Source organism: Equus asinus, chromosome 5 (genome assembly GCF_041296235.1).
Source record: "Equus asinus isolate D_3611 breed Donkey chromosome 5, EquAss-T2T_v2, whole genome shotgun sequence".
Taxonomy (NCBI): Eukaryota; Metazoa; Chordata; class Mammalia; order Perissodactyla; family Equidae; genus Equus; species Equus asinus.
In genome coordinates this window covers 47,808,629-47,828,017 of record NC_091794.1, presented here as the reverse complement: position 1 = coordinate 47,828,017, position 19,389 = coordinate 47,808,629, and the positions used below count along the sequence as shown (strand labels likewise).

General features: G+C 39.2%; 1 protein-coding gene across 5 annotated transcripts in view; it reads left to right on the top strand.

Annotated features, from left to right (window-relative positions):
• The window catches only part of FNDC3B (fibronectin type III domain containing 3B), a 330,867-nt gene that overhangs the window by 137,297 nt on the left and 174,181 nt on the right, over window positions 1-19,389 (top strand). The window contains exon 4 of one of the 5 annotated variants that reach the window (XM_070509439.1): window positions 1,537-1,685. The exons of the other annotated variants lie outside the window; for them this stretch is intronic. Coding sequence (XP_070365540.1) covers window positions 1,607-1,685 — 79 coding nt within the window. The 5' untranslated portion in view covers window positions 1,537-1,606. The remainder of the gene's footprint in view (window positions 1-1,536; window positions 1,686-19,389) is intronic. 5 annotated transcript variants of the gene reach the window in all.

Genomic DNA, 19,389 nt, shown 5'->3' with positions numbered 1-19,389 from the left:
TGATTTAACTTTTATTTTTTACAGTAGCTGTAAGTAGGGAGCTACAGTAAAATCGTGCCTCTGTTGTTGTTTAAGCTGGGTGACTATGATCCTTATTAGTCCGTCTCAGTTAGTCCTTCAGGGTTATTGCAGGCTTTGTTGCTGCCTGGTGGCTCGCCTCTGAGAAGTGTTTCGTGTGCAGTTGTTTCTCCAGATGTATCAGACAAGCATATGGCAAAAAGTGGGAACACTGGGCAACTACATTTCTCCATATCTCAGTCGAAAGGGTCAGCTATGTGTATGTTTATCTATCTAAAAGTGTTTGTAAAACTTTCTTCTTTTTAAGTATCTTTATTGCACGTTTTAAAGCAGCATCTTAAAATCCTATTTAAAAAATCCTATGTGTTTTGAAAAATAAATGGAATTGTTTTAGGTGAAAACATTACTTGCCCTCTGCTTCATTGAATAATAGTAGTGTAACAGAATGGTGTAGTTAACTGGCTGTTTGACCGCTCCCACCAGCCCAGCCAAAGAGGTGAGCTTCATGCAAGTGGGATGTTGGGTGTCTTGTCACCTCCTGTCCCTCAGAGCAATACCTGGCCCTTGGGCCCTAAGGAAATGTTGGAGGAATGATTGTTTGAAAACATGAATCATAGATCTATTCTAGAAAATCTATAATTGAAACAGTAAAAATTTCATACATCATCATTTCAGTTGTTTTTAGAACTCTTAAACCAACTTCAGTGAATTTTAGCCTGAAGACATTAAAAATGTGTTTGTCCAACCTCTTTATTTGCAGTTATTAATTAGAATTGAACCACAGGAATATACATTGAGTTAAAATTAGAATCTCATTTTTAAGAAAAGTTTTGTAAGCGCCACTAAGAAAGTGGTACCATTGCGGCAAAGAAAGTTTTCCCTTGCTTTTTCCTATTTTTTTTAGAGCGGTGATACTGAGTTTGTTTTAGTTGAAAAGGCTTCAAGCCCGGTGCACTATCCTGAGCACACACCCTGTACATTTTGCCTTCTGGCCTTTGTTTCAGATTCCACACCTCCAGTGCCCCACCCTCCCCTTAAAATGTGAAGCTCTTATCTCGCCTGCTTCCTTCACTGTGCCCCAGGTGTCTTACCTATCCTGTAGCATTTTAGGTTGCGTGGTACAATTTTGTACTGAATTACATCATTTTATTCTGTTCGCTCTTGTTTTATCACTGCCAGGGTGTTTTCCCTACTGTGGAAAAAGGGCCCTAGGAACGACCCATCGTTGTGGGAAGGGGAGCATTTAATCTTTATTTACTATGTTTTCTATAATTGGGGAACTATGAATAATTTTCTTAGGTTTGTATTTGCTTTCAAAGAGCAGTGAACTTGGCTAAGCTTAGTAAACTTTAATCATAATTATGGGATGCTCTTATTTGTAAGACATAATTTGCTTTTTACCACGGTGCCGTTTTAGAGGGGAAAAACTGTAAAAAAAAAAAAAAAAAAAGTTCAATTAAAATATTATCATTTAAACACTTATTTTTCAAGATGTAACAAAAGCAATTTTCCACTTAGGGCAAGTTTGTTAGAGGCCGTCGTATCCTACCTTCTGGCTTCTGCTGGTGTCTCCTCTGCAACACTCTTCATGGAAATCAACTGCCTCCATTTCACATTTTCTGGGACAAGATGCTCCCCCCTCAACAGTTGCTCGCCATGGCAGCGAGGTAGTCTGTTGCATTTTTGGAGTATGAAAGTAACGCCTTCTTAAATCTAATAATAAATGACGATCCTAGAAAACCACTGTTTTAAATAAATTTGATTATTTGCTTTATTTAAAATCACATCCAGTCATGTTTATATTTTTTGGAATGGGGAAATAACAGGAAGCTAGTTTGATTGTGATCTTTCACTATTTTCAAACACTAGCAACCAACAGTTACTAGTTGCTTACTGTGGCATGGCAGTATACTGTTTTTATTCCTGTGGCACAAATGGGGAAACTGCAGCTCAGTAAAGTTGGATGACTTGACCAAGTTCACAGAGCTAGCAAGAGAGGGAGTTGAAATGCCAACGCGGGCAGCTTGACTTCAGACCTGCCTCTCTAAGCTATGTCTTTGTCCTGCTGGAGCCTGGCTCGAACACTCTCTGTTGTGAGTCCAGGCTACTTTGAGTGCCTGACCCTTTTTAGTGCTTTATAGGATGTGTGGCCCCAAGTGAGCAGGACTAGGGTGAGCAGAATGAAGGACCATGAGCCTGAGGCTCTGGGAATGGTGGCAAGTCAGAAATAACCTTGGAATTCATATAGTGAGGTGTCCTATTACTAACTTTTAAAATTATGTGGTCTCAAATGTGACCTTCTTAGTGAAGGCCGCAGATGGCTCAGCAGCGATGGGAGTTATCAGAGGGTGAGGTGGACATGCTTTAGAGTTCCTGGTGGGAGTGTGATTGCGTCATCTCCTTCACACAGCATTTGTCATGAAATTTCTTTTTTTCTGTATTCAATTTGTAACGTTTGTCCCTGTAAATATTAATAGAATTAAGTGGATAGGTTAACTAAAGCATGATGGGGAAGTTTATTTAGTGTAACACCTGGGGAGAGTGAGATTGAAGATTAAATGTTCAAAAATTGGATGGTGGTTTGATAACCATTGACTAAGGCTCAGAGAAGCCTCCTAATTTGCCCAAGGTCACACAGCACACAGCTGCTGATGATTGGAAGCTGGGTCCTTTCAGCCTCATCTCACAGAGAGAGAGAGAGAGAGAGAGAGAGAGAGAGAGAGAGAGAGAGAGTGTGTGTGTGTGTGTGTGTGTGTGTGTGTGTGTGTGTAGGTACATACAGTTATTGTTCTTAATTTAGTCCTTGTCCTCGCTGTTAAACTCACAAAGTCACTCTTGTGTCAGTATTTGGTTTATGTACTATTGTTGATGTCAACACAGTGGTGTATTTTGCGGGCAGTCGGAGTGTCTTTTTTTGTTTTGCAGCAAGGAAAATGAGATTTCAACTCTCCTGTTAACTCGTAGCCAGTTGATTGTGGTTGACTGGAGTGCCGTGTGCAGGATCCAGAAGCAGTTTCTGGACCCAGTGGCAGAGGCACAGTGTTCGGTGATGTCTGCCATGGTCTTGGAATTGGGTTAGAGGTGCTCCATGTGACGTGTATTGCCAGACTACTGTTTCTCCTAACACACCAATCTATTTCTTAGTCACAGGACAGGAAACTCAATTTTAAGTTTGTACAGGAAGATGGAGGTAAGGTTTGGTGGTCAGGCTCTGGAAAACCAATGCAAATTAACCACCTTCACACAAGACTGATTTATAAGTACTAATACCGATTCAGTAATCGGCCTTTCTGTTACTTGATACACTCACATGTATTTATTCAGAGAGGATTAATTCTGCGGATAACTTTTCTCCTATTTTGGTTTGACCGTTTCGCTCTCCAGTTACAGGGCATGCCCATTTCTGAGCTCATCTTAATTTTGGGGATTTCTGCTATCAAGAACCTGCACTTTCTAGTGAACTTACTTTGGTAACAAGGACTTAATTGCAGAGGTCTGGAACTATAAAGCATTATCCATCAGGGTTGGCTGTATCAAATGCAATTTATTTCAGACTAGGGACAACAGTATCTTCAAAACTTCAACTCAGATAATTATCTGAAAGAATTCATTGTGTAAAGTTTCAGTATCAAGAAAAATGCAGTTAATCTGCAGATAAATGAATGTCTTAAATGTCTGCTTGTGATTGTCTGTTCATTCCTAAATTCCTGTCCTCCTGCCCCTCTCCAAATCTGTAGTCTTGTGTTGCCTGTGTTAAATGTTAGGCCCCAGTCTCTTTTCTGTCTTCCTTTTTTGGTCATCTTGCTTCTTTCTCATTTGCACTATCATTTTTTCTCATGATATCTTGGTTCTTAGTCTCAAGTATGTTAAAAGGTGTCACAAAATACTATTCCAATGCAGGGGACAGGTCATATAACTCAATTTTTAGTAGACCAATTATTTTGAATGGCTTTTTATTTTGGCCTGTATCCCCTAATTCATTGTTAATTTGTAATCTTGAGCTTGGTGATGGCTCCTGTTCCGCATGCTCCATAGCATTTCGGTGACTGGTGGCACCTCTGCCATCCTCTACCACTGCTGGGCGTTGTCTAGGCTTCAGGAAGCCTGGTCTTTGTCTGGGTTTGCTTGGACTGATGTCTTTATTCCTTCTTGTACTGATACTCTGTTGGAAAGGAATATGTTTTTGATGCCTAGAAATATGCCCCTGTGAGGAAACTGTAATTATTGAAGATGTGACCACAAAAGGAAGACCAATAAGGCTTTTCAAAAATTGCATCCTCTTTGTGATAACTGAAGTGCTCACACTGAAACGTGCATGCAAAATAAGAATATGTTAATTAGAGATGAGCAAGCAAAATTTAAAAAAATGTATTAACAGTTATACTCTTGTAGAGTAGTACTTATTCATGCCTTGGTTCAACCAGCAGCCATTAGTGAGGTCCTGCTGTGCCAGATACTCCAGTAGATGTCTTGCAAGCTACAAAAAGGTAAATGCATAATTCTTGTCTTGAATGACTTACCTGTCATGTGAAATAAGACAGGGACAGGAGTGACACTGTACAATTATGAATGAGATTCTATGTCACTACTATAGGTAATAGTCACATTTGATAATCAGGCTTATGTTTGTTTTGGAATGTTCTTTCAATGGGTGGAATGAGACTGAGAAGCTCCTAACATGAAAGCATAGCATTTGTGGAAAATACTGTTATTTTTATGAGTTATAAGTAACCTTAGGTACAGTGGAAATGACCAGGGCTGCAAGTACCGCAAAATTAAATGGCACATGTATCTTTTGTTACAGATATATTTTTCCCATTGTCTGCCATAGATTTTGGAAAGTAGTATTCATGTAAATTCTGAATTTTTAAATTTCATATATAGAACATTTATTAACCTTCTGTAATATGTGAGCAAGTGATATATTAAAATTTGACTTCAGGGGCTGGCCTAGTGGTGTAGTGGTTAAGTTTGTGCTGTGCTTTAGCGGCCCAGGGTTTGTGGGTTTGGATCCCAGGCATGGAGCTATACACTGCTCATCAAGCCATGCTGTGATGGCGTCCTACATAGGAAATAGAGGAAAATTGACACAGATGTTAGCTCAGGGACCATCTTCCTCAAGCAAAAAGAGGAAGATTGGCACAGATATTAGCTCAGGGCCGATCTTCCTCACCAAAACAACAACAAAAACCAACTTGACTTTAAAATCAAATTTATTATTCTTTTGTTTCATAGACTTTTTAATGAATTGGCAATCATGATTTTTTTTGTTTGTTAAATGGAAATTAATGGTGCTTTCATATACACTCCAAAGTGTGTTTGCCATATTCAAATTATTACTTTCTGCTTTCTATACAATCATCCTCTTATCAGAATTATGCATGGTACTGCTAAGTGTGTTGGTGGAAATACTCTAGTAAAAAGAACCTAAATTGTGGCATGGATCATATACTCAGCTGCATATTTCTAAAAAAAAAGTATTAAGAGTTAAGGATTAATTTGGAATTCAGAATTATGTTTCTAAGTATCTACTCATCTAGTCGAGCACTGAAGAGTCATGTAAGAACTTAATTTCATAGGTGAGTCACAAGTGGCATTAAGAAAATTTGTGTTTTACTTGTTACATTGGGCCTTAAAGATTTAATGAGTTTAAATTATTCCTTTGGCCTCAGCTCGGGTTGGTAACCTAATTCTAATACCATGGTGAATGGTTACTGTGACTACCATGTTGCTAAGAAACCTGTTATGTTATCAAGTTGCCTTGGTGAAGCAGTGGCTTCTTGGGCCTCCTTAGCGCTGCTGGGAGGTGGTTAATCAGAACTCTGAAGGACCGTATAGAATTTGTTGCCCAGGTTATAACTAATTTTTCATCCAGAAGGGAAACAAACCTGGGTCTGTAAAAACTGACATAAGAGAAAATCCGAGTTATTTTAAATTAAATTATGACCTTTAGTTTTTTCTTTAAAAAAAGTTGTGATCCAAGATACAAAGCTATTTTTACTAATATTAAGTTAGAACAATTTGTGTATTGAATGATATGTATTTCTCCCCATCCTGCATTCCATTTTTGTTTTCTTAGAGTGATTCTTGGCGGTACATTTACAATGCATAGACGAATGTTTGAATTGAGATTATGAGGAACATAGTATGTGAAATTATTTTAATCTCTTGATATAAATTGCTCTTGCTCTGAAATGACTCAGCATTTTATTAAAAAGAAAAAGCTACACTATGTAGCATTTTTTTAATGCACCCAGGCTTGTTATTAGGTTAAGAATTCTGTTTAGGGGAACGACCTGGCTTTTGCTAGCTTTGCTCCATGGCAAAAAGTTTCTATCTGAGATATCTAAGTTTGGCATCATTGCAGGTTCCTAGAGCTCCACAATGTACGTCTGTATAATAAAGAATCTGAGAAGTTGTGCTGTAAGTGCTCGTTTTTAGCAAGTCAAGTTTTGAGAAACCCTGTTCTTGACTTGTCCAGATGGAGAGTGCAGAAGGGGTTCCTTTCCATTTGACACCAGTCTCCTTGGAGCAGCACCTGTTAAATCACAGGCGGGCCTCAGAACTGGGGTGAGCAGTTCAGGCAAACAGCAGTGTGGGCGTAAGCAGTGGAGATCCCAGACTTTAGAAGTCAGACTGTCTGGGGTTGACTTTGGGTGCCCTGCCTCAAACTTTCCGACCTTCAATCAGTTAGGTAATGACTTTAATCCTTGATTTCCTCAACAGTAAAGGAGGGATGATAACAGTTTCTACCTCAAAGAGTTGTAAGGATTAAATGAGATTACGTGAAATGCTTAGCGTGATTTCTGGCGACTGTTGTGAGCCTTTGTAAATGTACAATGTTAATTATTATTAAAGAGGACGTTTTTAGGGAGTTGTGAGTTGTTTCTTCAAATCTTAAAGATTTAAGTAGTTGGCATTTGACAAGGCCTCCCACATGAAAGTTTTTAATTGATGGGAAGAGTTTGCAGATTTTAAAATTTTTGTTTTATGTTATACTTTTTATAGTTTATTTCCATTTGTCCTTTTTCTTTTTTCCTTGAGTTTGGAGTTGGGCATTCCAGGTGTTAGCCCTAACTCTTGGTCTCTCTGGGTTTCTCATCTGCAAAATGGTGCGTGGAGGCAGGATTTGATTGATGTCTCATGGCACGCCTAGCTCTGTGATCTGAACCCTGGGAGTGCATGGTGAGAGGTTCCATTCTGAACAGAAGGGGGCCTAGAGTTTGAGGACAACTTTAAAGTCTGGAAATCAGAATGGGCCGCATGAACGAGAGCGTCCCACTTTCCTCTCTTCCCTGTCGAAAGAAAGTCGCAAGTGCTCTCAGAGGCAGTAAATGGACATTCTTCACATGTTTGAATTAAAAACTTTTCTCTTTTTAAAAAATAATTCTTTAAAATTTGGAAGCAACCTCAAATTTACAGAATTGTTGCAAATACAGTACCAAATATCTTACAGCACTTGTTGGCTAAAACCAACTTATTTTGGGAAAGTAATTTGAATGGTACAAGGAACCACTGGAGAGTAAATTGGTTTCCTAGTATCCGTCAACCCTGAATACTTTAGTTGTATTTCCTTATAAACAAGGACATTCTTCTGCTTAACCACAATACCACCATCAGGATTAGGAAATGTGTATACACACACACACACACACACACACACACACACACAGACACACACACCCCGATGTATATTGATGGTGTGTATACACATATGTGTGTGTACATATGTAATTATATACATACATACATATATATGTTTTTACCATCAAATCCTCAGACTCATTCAGATTTCACTGATGGTCCCCATAAAATCCTTTATAACAGAAGGATTCAGTTCAGAATCACATGTGGCCTTTAGTTGGTATGTCTGTTTAATCTCTTTGAGACTGGCACAGTTACACAGTCTTTCTTAGAATTCTCTGATCTTGATACTTTTTAAGGTTACAGGCCGGTTATTTTGTAGAGTGTCCTTCTCTTTGGGTTTGTCGAGATGTCGTGATTGGATCAAGGTTATCCATCTTTAGCAGAAGCATCACAGAAGTGATGTTGTGTTCTTAGATTTTTTAATTTTTTTCCTTTTTCTCCCCAAAGCCCCCCGGTACATAGTTGTATATTCTTCATTGTGGATCCTTCTAGTTGTGGCATGTGGGACGCTGCCTCACCGTGGTCTGATGAGCAGTGCCATGTCCGCGCCCAGGATTTGAACCAACAAAACACTGGGCTGCCTGCAGCAGAGCGCGCGAACTTAACCACTTGACCACGGGGCCAGCCCCGTGATTTTGTGTTCTTATTATGTTCTATCAGGTGGTCGTGATTTTGATTTGTCCCATTACTGATGATCATGTTGATCAGTTAAGGTGGTATCTGCCCGTCTTCTCCATTGTAGCCTTTCTAATTTTTCCTTTGTAATTAATGAGTATTTTGTATGGAGATACTTTGAAGTGATGTAAATAAATCAGCATCAAAATCTCAATTTATTCATTTATTTAATCATACTAATACGGATTCATGGTTTTATTTTGTTTTAATTCAGTGGGTTATAATCCGTTACTAACATTATTTATTTTGATACTCAAAAAAAATCTCTTCCAGCCATTTTACATGTTGTTTTAACATATCTCCATCATTCTTTGGGTACTTCCTTTCTTTTTTTTTTTTTGAGGAAGATTACCCTGAGTTAACATCTGCCAATCCTCCTCTTTTTGCTGAGGAAGACTGGCCCTGAGCTAACATCCATGCCCATCTTCCTCTACTTTATATGTGGGACACCTACCACAGCATGGCTTGCCAAGCAGTGCCATGTCCATACCTGGGATCCGAACCGGGGAACCCCGGGCCGCTGAAGCGAAATGTGAGCACTTAACCGCTGCACCACCTGGCTGGCCCCTGGTACTTCCTTTCTGATACAAAAAGATGTTCCAGGCTTGTCTTGAAATTTTACTGCCCTAGTTCTTAATTAACCATTTCCCTAGGAAGTCTTGGTTTCTTTTAGTAGAGAATGGTATTTAGAAACAAAGATCCAGGTGGTATGTGTATCTGTTACTACTGGGGATGAACCTCTCCAGTACTCTCGGTGGACAAAGCTGGAGAATATTTGATTGTATATATATACATACTTAGATACTCATATAGATATATATATGCATAAAACACACATAACCTGTTCTATATTTATTTCTACATCTTACTATATATATTAAAATCTGTGAGTTTACACTGGTCCTTGCAATTCAAATCCAACATAAGGGTTTGTTCTAATCTTCCTTACCATGTTTGTGAAACTCCCCTCTATGATAATGAGAAATCTGGCTTCCTGTGTATGTCACCAGCCTCACAGTGCTTCCCAGGCCTTACTCCTTGGGCTCTGATAACACATGCCAGACCATCTCTCTGCTTGGACACCCTCCTTGCCCAATGCCAGGCTGCCACCATGAGTGATATCTTCTTTAGCCTGACTGGTTTCCAGATCCCCATGCTGGGCCACCCTTTTCTGTGGACATTGCATGCTGGGCTGCCTCCACACCTGGACATCCTCCTCACCCGACTCCAGCTGTCACTGCCCACATCAGGCTGACCCCCTAATCCTGGGATGCCTGCCTGGGGAGTAGAGAAGAGGAAGAGAAAGAAGTAAATGAAGAGCTGTTTTCATGTCTTTAACATGCCAAGTGAAGGAGTGCGAGCTGTTAGGAATATTTTGTTTTTGACAACACTATTGTACTAATCTTACCAAGGAAATGGTTATAGAATTATCTTTGTCCTTTGAGTTGGAGTTTAAGCAAATGGATGCAGTGGTGGAGGTACCCTCAGTTCATTGACTTGGTCTGAAGCATAACACTGTACCTGAAAACTGAGTAAAAATGATCTTGTAGTTTGGGAGAGGAGCATTTGAAGAAGTGATTATTTTTTCAAAAGTCTACCTAAGTACCTTGGCTTTTACTTAATTTTTAATAAAAAGGATGTCTTTGTGGCAGTTGTTGCCAACGTAATTGCTGCCATATGCACATGTGGCAGAAGGAGTTTGAATAGCACTTGTTAGCTAAAAGTAACTTCCTAGTGGATTGATTTGAACTGTGCTTCAGAATTTTTCTGCTTGTGATCTTATCCCCGAGTGGATGTTTGGGCCAGCCGTGTTTTCAGAGCCCCCTGTTCCAACCAGCCTCTCTGAGGGCTCCTGCAGTGAAGTTCTGTTAGCGCCTCTATCGGAAACCCTATCACAGGGCTGGGTTCTGGCCGAGTGCCCCTCTCAAGAAAGCCACAGCCCCAGCGGGAAAAGCACGGGGTGGAGTTTTTCCACCCGGATTCTGGCTGCTCTCCAGCCCTTTAGTGTCTGTGAGGTTTCTTCTCTTTTCTTTCTCCGTTTACAAAAATACTGTAACGCTATTGCCTGGACATATTAGGGATGGGGGCAGCGTGTGTGGGGGGGCAGGGGTAGGGGTGGCCTTTTACTCAGCTCCCCAGCAGTGCTCTTCTGCCACTGGTTTTCTTGTGAGGGGGACCTTAAGAGAAGCTCTAGCAGTACTGTAAGGCGAGTCTGTACCTCTAGAGGATTTTCCTGTCGTGGGTGTTTTATTTCCCTGTGGTTGTCTGAGTAAGGCAATGGGAATCTCCTGCTGGTCTTCATCCCCTTCTCTGTAGCCTTCTTTGCACAAACTGCTGAAGTGTTGAGAGTCTGTCATCCTTATCAGTTTCTCATCCTCCAGCCTATGGAGTGTTACAAAAGGGCAGCTCTTTAACAGATATCAGGGTCTCCTTCCTGTCTTCATGGTAGGGTTGCCAGACATAGCAAATAAAAATATGGGATGCCTAATGTTGAATTTCAGATAGACAACAAATAATTTTTTAGTGTACGCATGTCCCAGGCGGTATTTGGAACATACATGAAAAATTATTGTGTATCTGAATTCAAATTTAACTGTGCGTGTCCCGAGTGTGTCTTTTATCTGGCAGCCCCACTTCATGAGCGTTTGCATGATGCAGTAACTTGGATGCCTGGTGTACTTAGAAAGATAGACTTGTAATCGGTTTCTAAAAAATTGGCCAGCTTCACTGATAAACCCTCGAGTGGATGAAAATTTGAGACTTGATTTTAACCCTCCTTAAAAGACAACTGAACTGCAAGTGAGCTGGCCAATCCCATTTGCTGGATTCCCATACTAAGCCGAGCCTGCCAGCTTGAGGTAGGAACTTGCAGTTACAGCATCTAGAACTTCTAATTACCTTTTTTTCCTCCCTCTCTTTAATGACTCTTCCCCTTGTAGGTTAGCAATTTGGCCTCTCTAAGCCTTCCCTTCATAAGAACTCTCTTTCCTTTTTTCACTGAAAAAGGTAGCTGTCCGAGGGTGACTTTGTACATGTAGGAAAAAAGAATTTTGTGACGCCTTCTTCTGCCTTGCCTTCTCTTTTATTTGGTCAGTATTTCCTTTGGCATATTCTACCAGAGAATGGGAGAGCCCCACGTGATGCAAGTAAAGCTCTCTCCCACTCTTTGTTAGGTACTTTATTTCATATCCTTTGACGCATTTGATTCAACTAACACCTTCTTGTAAGGACAAGTAGTTATTATTTCTAATTTTGTAAGTTAAAGAATTCTTCAAGTTGAATGATTTATTAGGTGCCTTTCTGAAGGATAAAGAGTTTGTCTTATTACGAAGTCTTCGGATTGTCTTATTAACCCTCTGTTGTTGAATGAGTGGAATCCTGGTGAGGCCTTTCTGTCCTCAGCTTTGTCATTTTTATCTTCCCGTGAGTCTCTGGTCCTTGACCCCTGGAAGAGATTATTTGAAAGCACATTCATAAGACGGCTTCACATTCAAGGTTTAGCTTAAATAGAATCAGGAGTTATTATGTTAGGCTTTTTAATGATTTAGTGCAGGGTTGGCAAACTTTTTCTGTAAAGGGCAAGATAGTAAATATCTTGCTTTGTGGACACGTGTTCTCTGACGTGTACTCTTCTTTATTTCTTTTACCCCCCTGAAAAATGTGAAAACTGTTTCTAGCTCCTAGGCTGTACAGAACCAGGCCATGGACTGGCAGCAGTTTTCCTAAGGAAGAGGGTTTGCTCTCAGAAACATAGGACGTGGATAATTCTCTGGGTTCTGAGATTGACCCTTCAGTCCTGGCATATATGGACGTGATGTTGGTGGGGAGGTAAGGTAACATGAATACTTCGTAATAAGAATATGTTAGTGTAATAAGCTGTGGGCCATAGAGTATCCTGGAGAACGCTGTTCTCTCTCCTTCTGACGTTCCTCTGTGACATTTTAATGTCATAGTCATATTTTTATGTGATTTCACATTTACGCTAAGTAAAATGACATTCTGGCAGAATGCTGTTATCAAGTAACTAGGAACAAGTGATCATACAGCAAGTTCATGCCCAAAGTGGGGAGAAAGCAAGACAGGCCATGAGTTTGTCTTCTGTCTTTGTGGTTGTTTTACTCATGACTTGGAGGATTTGGTGATGGCTTGGGTAAAACTGGACGTCCTAACCAGTTTTGCTTTCTTTCAGAATTGACAGTTCTTAAACTGCATAAACGTAGTAGTCTGAAACCTTCTAGGGGGGCAGATCACATTCACAGACACTCCACAGGAAGTTTGCTGTTTGATTTGCTCCATCTTTTCTCGGACTTCCTTTGAGAGATTACACTTGGTATTCTTCCAGGTCGCAGTGGTAACAGCATCTGTGCTCCCAAAAGCACCTTTTAAGGAGAGAGACAGCCCATTAGATTCATCACACACTTCATACCTTTCCTGCTGCTCTTCTTGCTGATTGGTATAAAGCCGTTCAGTCACTCCATGTCTATTATTATAAATGGAAGTTGGGCTGTTTCCTGTTACTTTTTTCCTCCAGATCTTTACAAATGATTTTTGGGCCCGAATGCAATTGTGAATAGACAGACATAGCTTCTAGGAAAGCCATTGGGACCCACTGAATTGTAACTATTGGACAAAGGCATTTTGTTTGGAAGGCTTGTCCCAAAGTGGTGTTGGAGTCTGAAAGAAGGGCCGCCACCGTCTGGTTCTTTCTGCTGAGAACTAATAGGAAAGCTGATGTTTGCTGAGTGGATGGCTGTGCTCACTGTCCAAACAGATCCCTGTTTGCCAACTGTGAACATATTGCTGCCTCTGTGAGGCACTCCATCATGCCCTGAATGGATCCTCTTGTGTTCAGAGTTTCCTGACTCACAGAGGGGGAGAGAGAAATATTTCTTTCAGACTTCAGCATTCACTGTAGCATCCATAGTCTCATCAGACCTTTAGAAACCAAGCTTGCACCAGAGACGCTTCTTAAGGAAAATGAGAAAGGGGTAGAGAAAAAGGTAGAAAGTAAAAGACAGCTTCATTGAAATGCCTTTATTCAGACCACTTGTGGCCAAGTTTTTGTAAATAAACCAGGCCGCCTAGGTAAATAGAAAGAATTGTGAGAATGTTCCTGATTTCTCCTGAGCAAAATAAAACTTTCAGCACTTGAGTTTCTAACTCACGGTTCATTTCTGTTCACTTTTACACCCACGCACCTCCCAAAGAATGTAATGCATTCATAATACGTTACTAAATGGGTAATAGTCTTATTCCACCTGAATAATTCCTTTAAAAAAGAAAGTTAATCGATATAAAGGAGTTTTAATTACTACATAAACTCTCTTTTAATTTTAGAGTTCCAAATTATTCTGTATTAAAGGATGAAAATAAAATGGATTTTTTTTGTTATCATTTTAGTCACTTTATTTAGTCAGTTTCTATACTCGAGTCTACTTTTTGGCAAGTTCTAGTGTTAGCTGCATGAATTGAGGACACCGCTCACAGGACAAGGTTAGGTCTTCCTTCTCAGTTACCTTTTGTTCTCTGTTTTAAGGTTTAGACAACCTTGAGAGGGGATGGTGGGGACCAATGATGTTGACTGGCAGTGCAACTAAATGAGCACATGGCATGCACAGGACACACCATTTTGGCCTGAGTTTTTATCGAGTACCTGGTAAACACTGGGCAAACTTTGCTTGGCAATGTGGGGGAAATGAAGAGGGTTTCCTGTAGTTGATGGGGAGGACTGATGCTTTTATGAATGGAAAAGCAGATTCCCACGCGGTGATCAACTATATTGCTCTCCCTTAGTCAGTGAGAAATCAGCACTGATTTGCCTAGCTGGAGTAAATGAGTGTTTGGCTTAACCTGATAAAAAGCCTAAAACCAGAATCACCACCCCATCCCGAGCTATGGTATTAACCATTTTTGTCTGGATATTGGTATTAATCTCTTGTTGTCTGGATATTTTTATTCACGACTGCCTGTACTCATAGAAAAATCCAGGTCTTTAACCTTAGTGGTTAGAACTGGAAGATAATGGGAATAGTAGGGACAGTTGAGGCAGGAGAGGAAATGGCGGCCACAGCTGTGGTGTAGTAATAATGCTCCTAGCTATCCCTCCTGGGGAGCCAAGCACATGCCAGGCGTTCCTCTAAGCCCTTAGGTTACTAACTCACTTCTTCCTCAGACGATCTTGTGAGATTGGTACTATTACTTTCCTCATTTTAAGGATAAGGAAGCTGAGGCACAGAGAGAGGTTTAGCCATACGCCTAGGATCACACAGCTAGTAACTGGTGGAGCTTGGAATTGAACCTAGAAGAGTATGGCCCAGTATCTGTGCCACACCTGTTTCATTGTGGTTGGCCGGTAAAGAAACCTGCCTTCTCTGTGCAGAGTTTTCAGTTTTTCTTTCCTTTATTTCTTGCAGTGTGTTTTGTAGAAGTGTTTCAAGTTACTTAAAATCCCAAGTACTAGGAAGCTGAGATCACTTCAGAAAGACAGTGTCTTCTATAGGTGAAGGCATTTGCCCCTCTCCTATATCTATTTTTATCACAGAGAGGAGTTCCATATTTAATTTTTTCCATAGTAGTTATTATTATAAGTTGATTGGATTACATTGTGGTCTAGTAGGTAGGGCTGGGTCATAAATTTCGTCAGTGCTTAATTGACATTTTGGCTTCAAACTTGAAGCAATGAATCATTATAAGGTATCAGTATAAAACCAGGAGATTTGTATATACATGTGTCTTGTATATGAAAAGTAGATATATAAATTATTCAACCATATATTTCTTTATGATGTGATGAGAGTATAAGGCTTGGAAGCAATGTTTTTAGACTATTTTTTACTACTGTAAGGTAATATGAGTTTTTTAGGAGTTATATTTATTACAGGTCATTAATGCTATGTCTGGTAGTTACTGGTCATCTGAAATGGTGCACGAAATGAAGAGGAGGTCATATGACTCCTAAATAGGAGTCAAAATAGTTTTTGCATGAGTAACATAAGGCAAGTTTTATCATTTATTTCTAGGAGCCCATCAAAAAGAAAGTTCGTTTAGAAGTATACTCTAGAGATATTTCAGAAAATCAGTTATTAAAAAAAAGTAGATCACACTATATTGTGATATTTTATGTAGTTTGTAAACATTGTAGCTGAATTTAAAATTTTTGTGAATGTGTCAAGCCCATGAAACCCATCCAGAAGTTTTAATATTGAGTTTGCTCTCAACTGAAGAAAGTTTGTTCAAGTTCCTTCTTTTGAGGGAGAAATTATGACAGAAAAGAACAGTTCAGCTTTTTGCCTCTCCTGACTTGTTATAGGAGTCTTTGTTTTGGTCTTGTTGCCTGTGTTTGTTCATTTTGTTTGTTTTATATGTCTTGGGTCTGTTTTGCCTATTCTGAACCTGTTTTTTGAGGGGCTCCCAAACTGCCTCATCAAAGAGCTCATTAGAGGATTGATGTCTTCACACCCAGAGAATCCCCAGCCCCAGCTTTCTGAATGACACCTGCGATCACCACTTTAATGTTCTTCCAGCTGCCAGCCAGTAGCTTGCAGCAGTCTTTTCTCCTTGGTTTAGGACGAATCTGTAAATTGTGGCTAAGATATTCATTTGTGTGAGAAACTGGAAAACTTGTTTGGTGTTAACTTTTGCCTGATATCCACTCAAAAGTAGAAGTAGAAATAACTCATAACATTATTAGTACTTGCTCCCCAATCATTAAGTAAATCATTAAGAGACAATGAATGTCAAATAAATAGTAGAGTTTCCAGGGAGGAAAGTGACCAGAGCCCTTTGTGGATCAGATCTGACCACTTTTTGCTTTTGTGTGCATATCCTTCTGACGGTTATGTTTCTGTTTGGTAAGTTTTCATAGCCTAGTCTTCTCCAGATGTATTGAATCGTTTTGTGAGTAGTGAATTTCATAAAATTGGGACATCAAAACATAGCTAAATGCAACTTTAGCATTAACAGTCATTCTTTTTCCTAAGTCTTTAGAGAGAAGATTTGTCTTTTAATTTCCTGGTAAATCTCATCCTGTGCAGCCCAGGTGAGGACGGCACAGGGGCGGTTAAAATCCAGAACTTTCTTCCTTTCCTGTGGCTGACATTAATAAGAATATTGTGATATGAACACCTGGGAGCAAGAAGAACAGAGGGAGAGATGAAACACAAATTGAAGGAATCTGGCATTTCTTCCAACCGCTGGAGAGCAATAGTAGTTAGAACTTTAATTACGATACACTTACAGCCGTCAGAGATTAGGTTGGCTACTGTCTACTGTCAGAAATGGCTTTTTCAAAATGTGAATAATACATGTATTTATTTTAAGCCCCTCCCCATATAGCCTTCTTCCAGAGGATGGGGGTGAGGAGGTAGATAGAAAGCAAGTGGAGAAGACAGAGTATAATTTATTTTTTTAAGCAGAAAGTATTAATTGTTTATTAGTTATTACATTCCAAGAATTAATGAGACTAAGGTCAATGCAGACCTCTTTAAAACAAGGGATAAAGCATTATTTTTCATTATGTTGATACTGAGATTTAGAAAACGCGTATATTTATAAGACATGGCATTTTAATGCAAATCAGATGTTTTGCTGAGTCTGTGGGATGACTGAACTTTCCTAGCACTGTTTACGCTCCATCTTTCCAGAGATGATGATAACCTTAAAGTAAATTTTTTCACTTTGCTAAACAGTTGTCCTAAGAGTTGTGAACCAGTGGTTGGTTGTTTTCAGGATATGACGAAAGCTAGATCCACGGCTGATCTCAGAAATTGTCTTCAGTTTTAGATTTAGTGTGTGGTGAGACTGCCAGTCTCTTCAAAGGGACAGTGACCTGTCTTTTTTGTAAATTTTGGCTATTCAAAAAAATCTAAAAATTGCTTTATATTTAACTGAAGAAAACAAGTGAGTTGGTTACAGGAATACTGAGTCCAACTGAAGTACAGTGGATCTGAATTTGAAGTTAAAGGAGAATGGGGTAGAGTCCACTTATTTAGATTAGCTACTCTGTAATTATATCTTGGGAGTTTTGTACAGGAAATGAATTTTGGTAGTTCCTGGGACATTAGACTTACAACTGGATGCTATGATAGATCCATATCAGGTCGTTAATGAGAAGTTTGTGATTGTGTCTGCAAAGCTCTTGCATACCCACTGGGCCATTAGACAGGTCTACAGGTTGGGATTATGAGCTTTCTGATTTCTTTCCATTTCTTCTTAAACTGTACTGTACTTGATGAATCTTAAAAGCATATGTCCACTCCCATTTAAATATCCTTTAAATTGGGATGCATCTTACAATTGACTGAATGTCAGTTGAATGCAATTAGCATTTTTTTCTTTTTTAGTAGCATATGAAATTATGTTGCATTTCATTGGTAGTGAAATGTGATATTTATTAAAATATGCCCCTATACTACACATAAAAAGATGCATCATTTTTTCTTTCTTCTTCATGCTCTGTTGGGCCACAGTAGGAATTCCAGTCTTTGAATCACTAGTAAACGTAGACAAATTTTTATTTTTTTTGAATGGATAATCTCTCTGGGAACCTCATTAATTGAGAGTTCTATAAGTTCCTGTAAGCCCATAGCAATATAATTATCCTGCAAACATTGCTCATGAAAAACCTGCAGAGTGAAGTAAAATGAAGAAGCAAGCTATCACAAAAGGCAAGTTTTGTTTTTGTAAATGATAAAATACTTAGAAACAAGTATCTGAGTAGAACCTTTCCAAAATATTTTACAAATTGTATTGGCACTTTGAAAAAAATTCATGAAATTTCACTAAAGTGGAAGGTAGTTACAAACCTTCTTGCTAGGTTTATAAGTTGTTGTATTCATTCTTTTTCTGGGTAGGGAGCGGTGGAATAAAGGCCATTAAAGTTATTGTTGTGTTTCAGTAAAATGAATCAGTATTAGATTATTTTAGGGTTAAAGAAGACCTAAGTATTAATTTTTCTTAAATTCTGCTTTTTTGTAATACTTTTAAAAAAACTTCCTACCTACGTGCAAAAATTGAAAAGATTTGCTTAGGAAGAATGTTGAAAAGAATAAGGCATTAAGGTTTAGGGCAGAAAATGTTGTTTTTCCTGGCTCATGTGAGAGAACTGTCAGCTGAGAAGTTATTTGCTTTTTAGATGTGTTACCCATATGTAGAATCATTAAGGTATTATTTTTATACATTCCTAGAGAGTTGAAATTTTGCCACTGACACATTTGCAAAAGTTGAGATTGAAAAACTATGAAGTATCTTGATTAAATCAGACTTGTCCTTTAATGCCTGGCTATTCTGTTCTAAAAACCTTTGGGTTATAGTTACAGATAATGAGACTGTTTCATGTAGAGTGAACTTTATGCTACGATTTCATATAATAGTACACACACGCTTAAAACATACACTAAAAGCATATAGCTATAATATCGAAATGATTTCATATAATATAAAGTTACTCATAGCATATAAATATGAAAATACAAGTATTTAAATAGTGCCTGGTGCTGATTCGAATACCGATGATCTCAATAACCTAGTACAATTCACAATGAAAAAACAGTGAAACCATGACCTCCCTCAGGTTTGAACTTGGCAGGACCCTGTTGCTCAGGCTCTGCCTAACTCTGCAATGACTTGAGTTCCAACTGCGAAGGCCCATGGGTCACCAGAGTCATGGAAGATTCAGTGATTCATCCTCATTGGTGAGCTGGCCATGGTATGGGCTAGAGGCTGGTGGTCTTGTTTCTGCCTGAACTTGACTGTGAGTAGATGAGGGCAGTGATGATTCTCCACACTTTGTGTTTACAGTGATGGAATGCCCTGTTTGTAGAACCTAAATTTAAAAAGGGCCCTAGAAAGGCAGGTTGTTAGAATGACCCATGCCAATGTGGTTGGAAGCCATTGCATAGAAGGAGAGGGTCAAGAAATTCCAAGTGTTTCTGTCTGTAGAAGAGGAGGCCTGAGGAGCTTTAACTCTCCAAGTATCTCTGAAGGATTGTTTTGTGGAATTGAGGTTACGTATAGTCTGTCTGGCTCTTCGAAACAGAATTCAGATTTCTG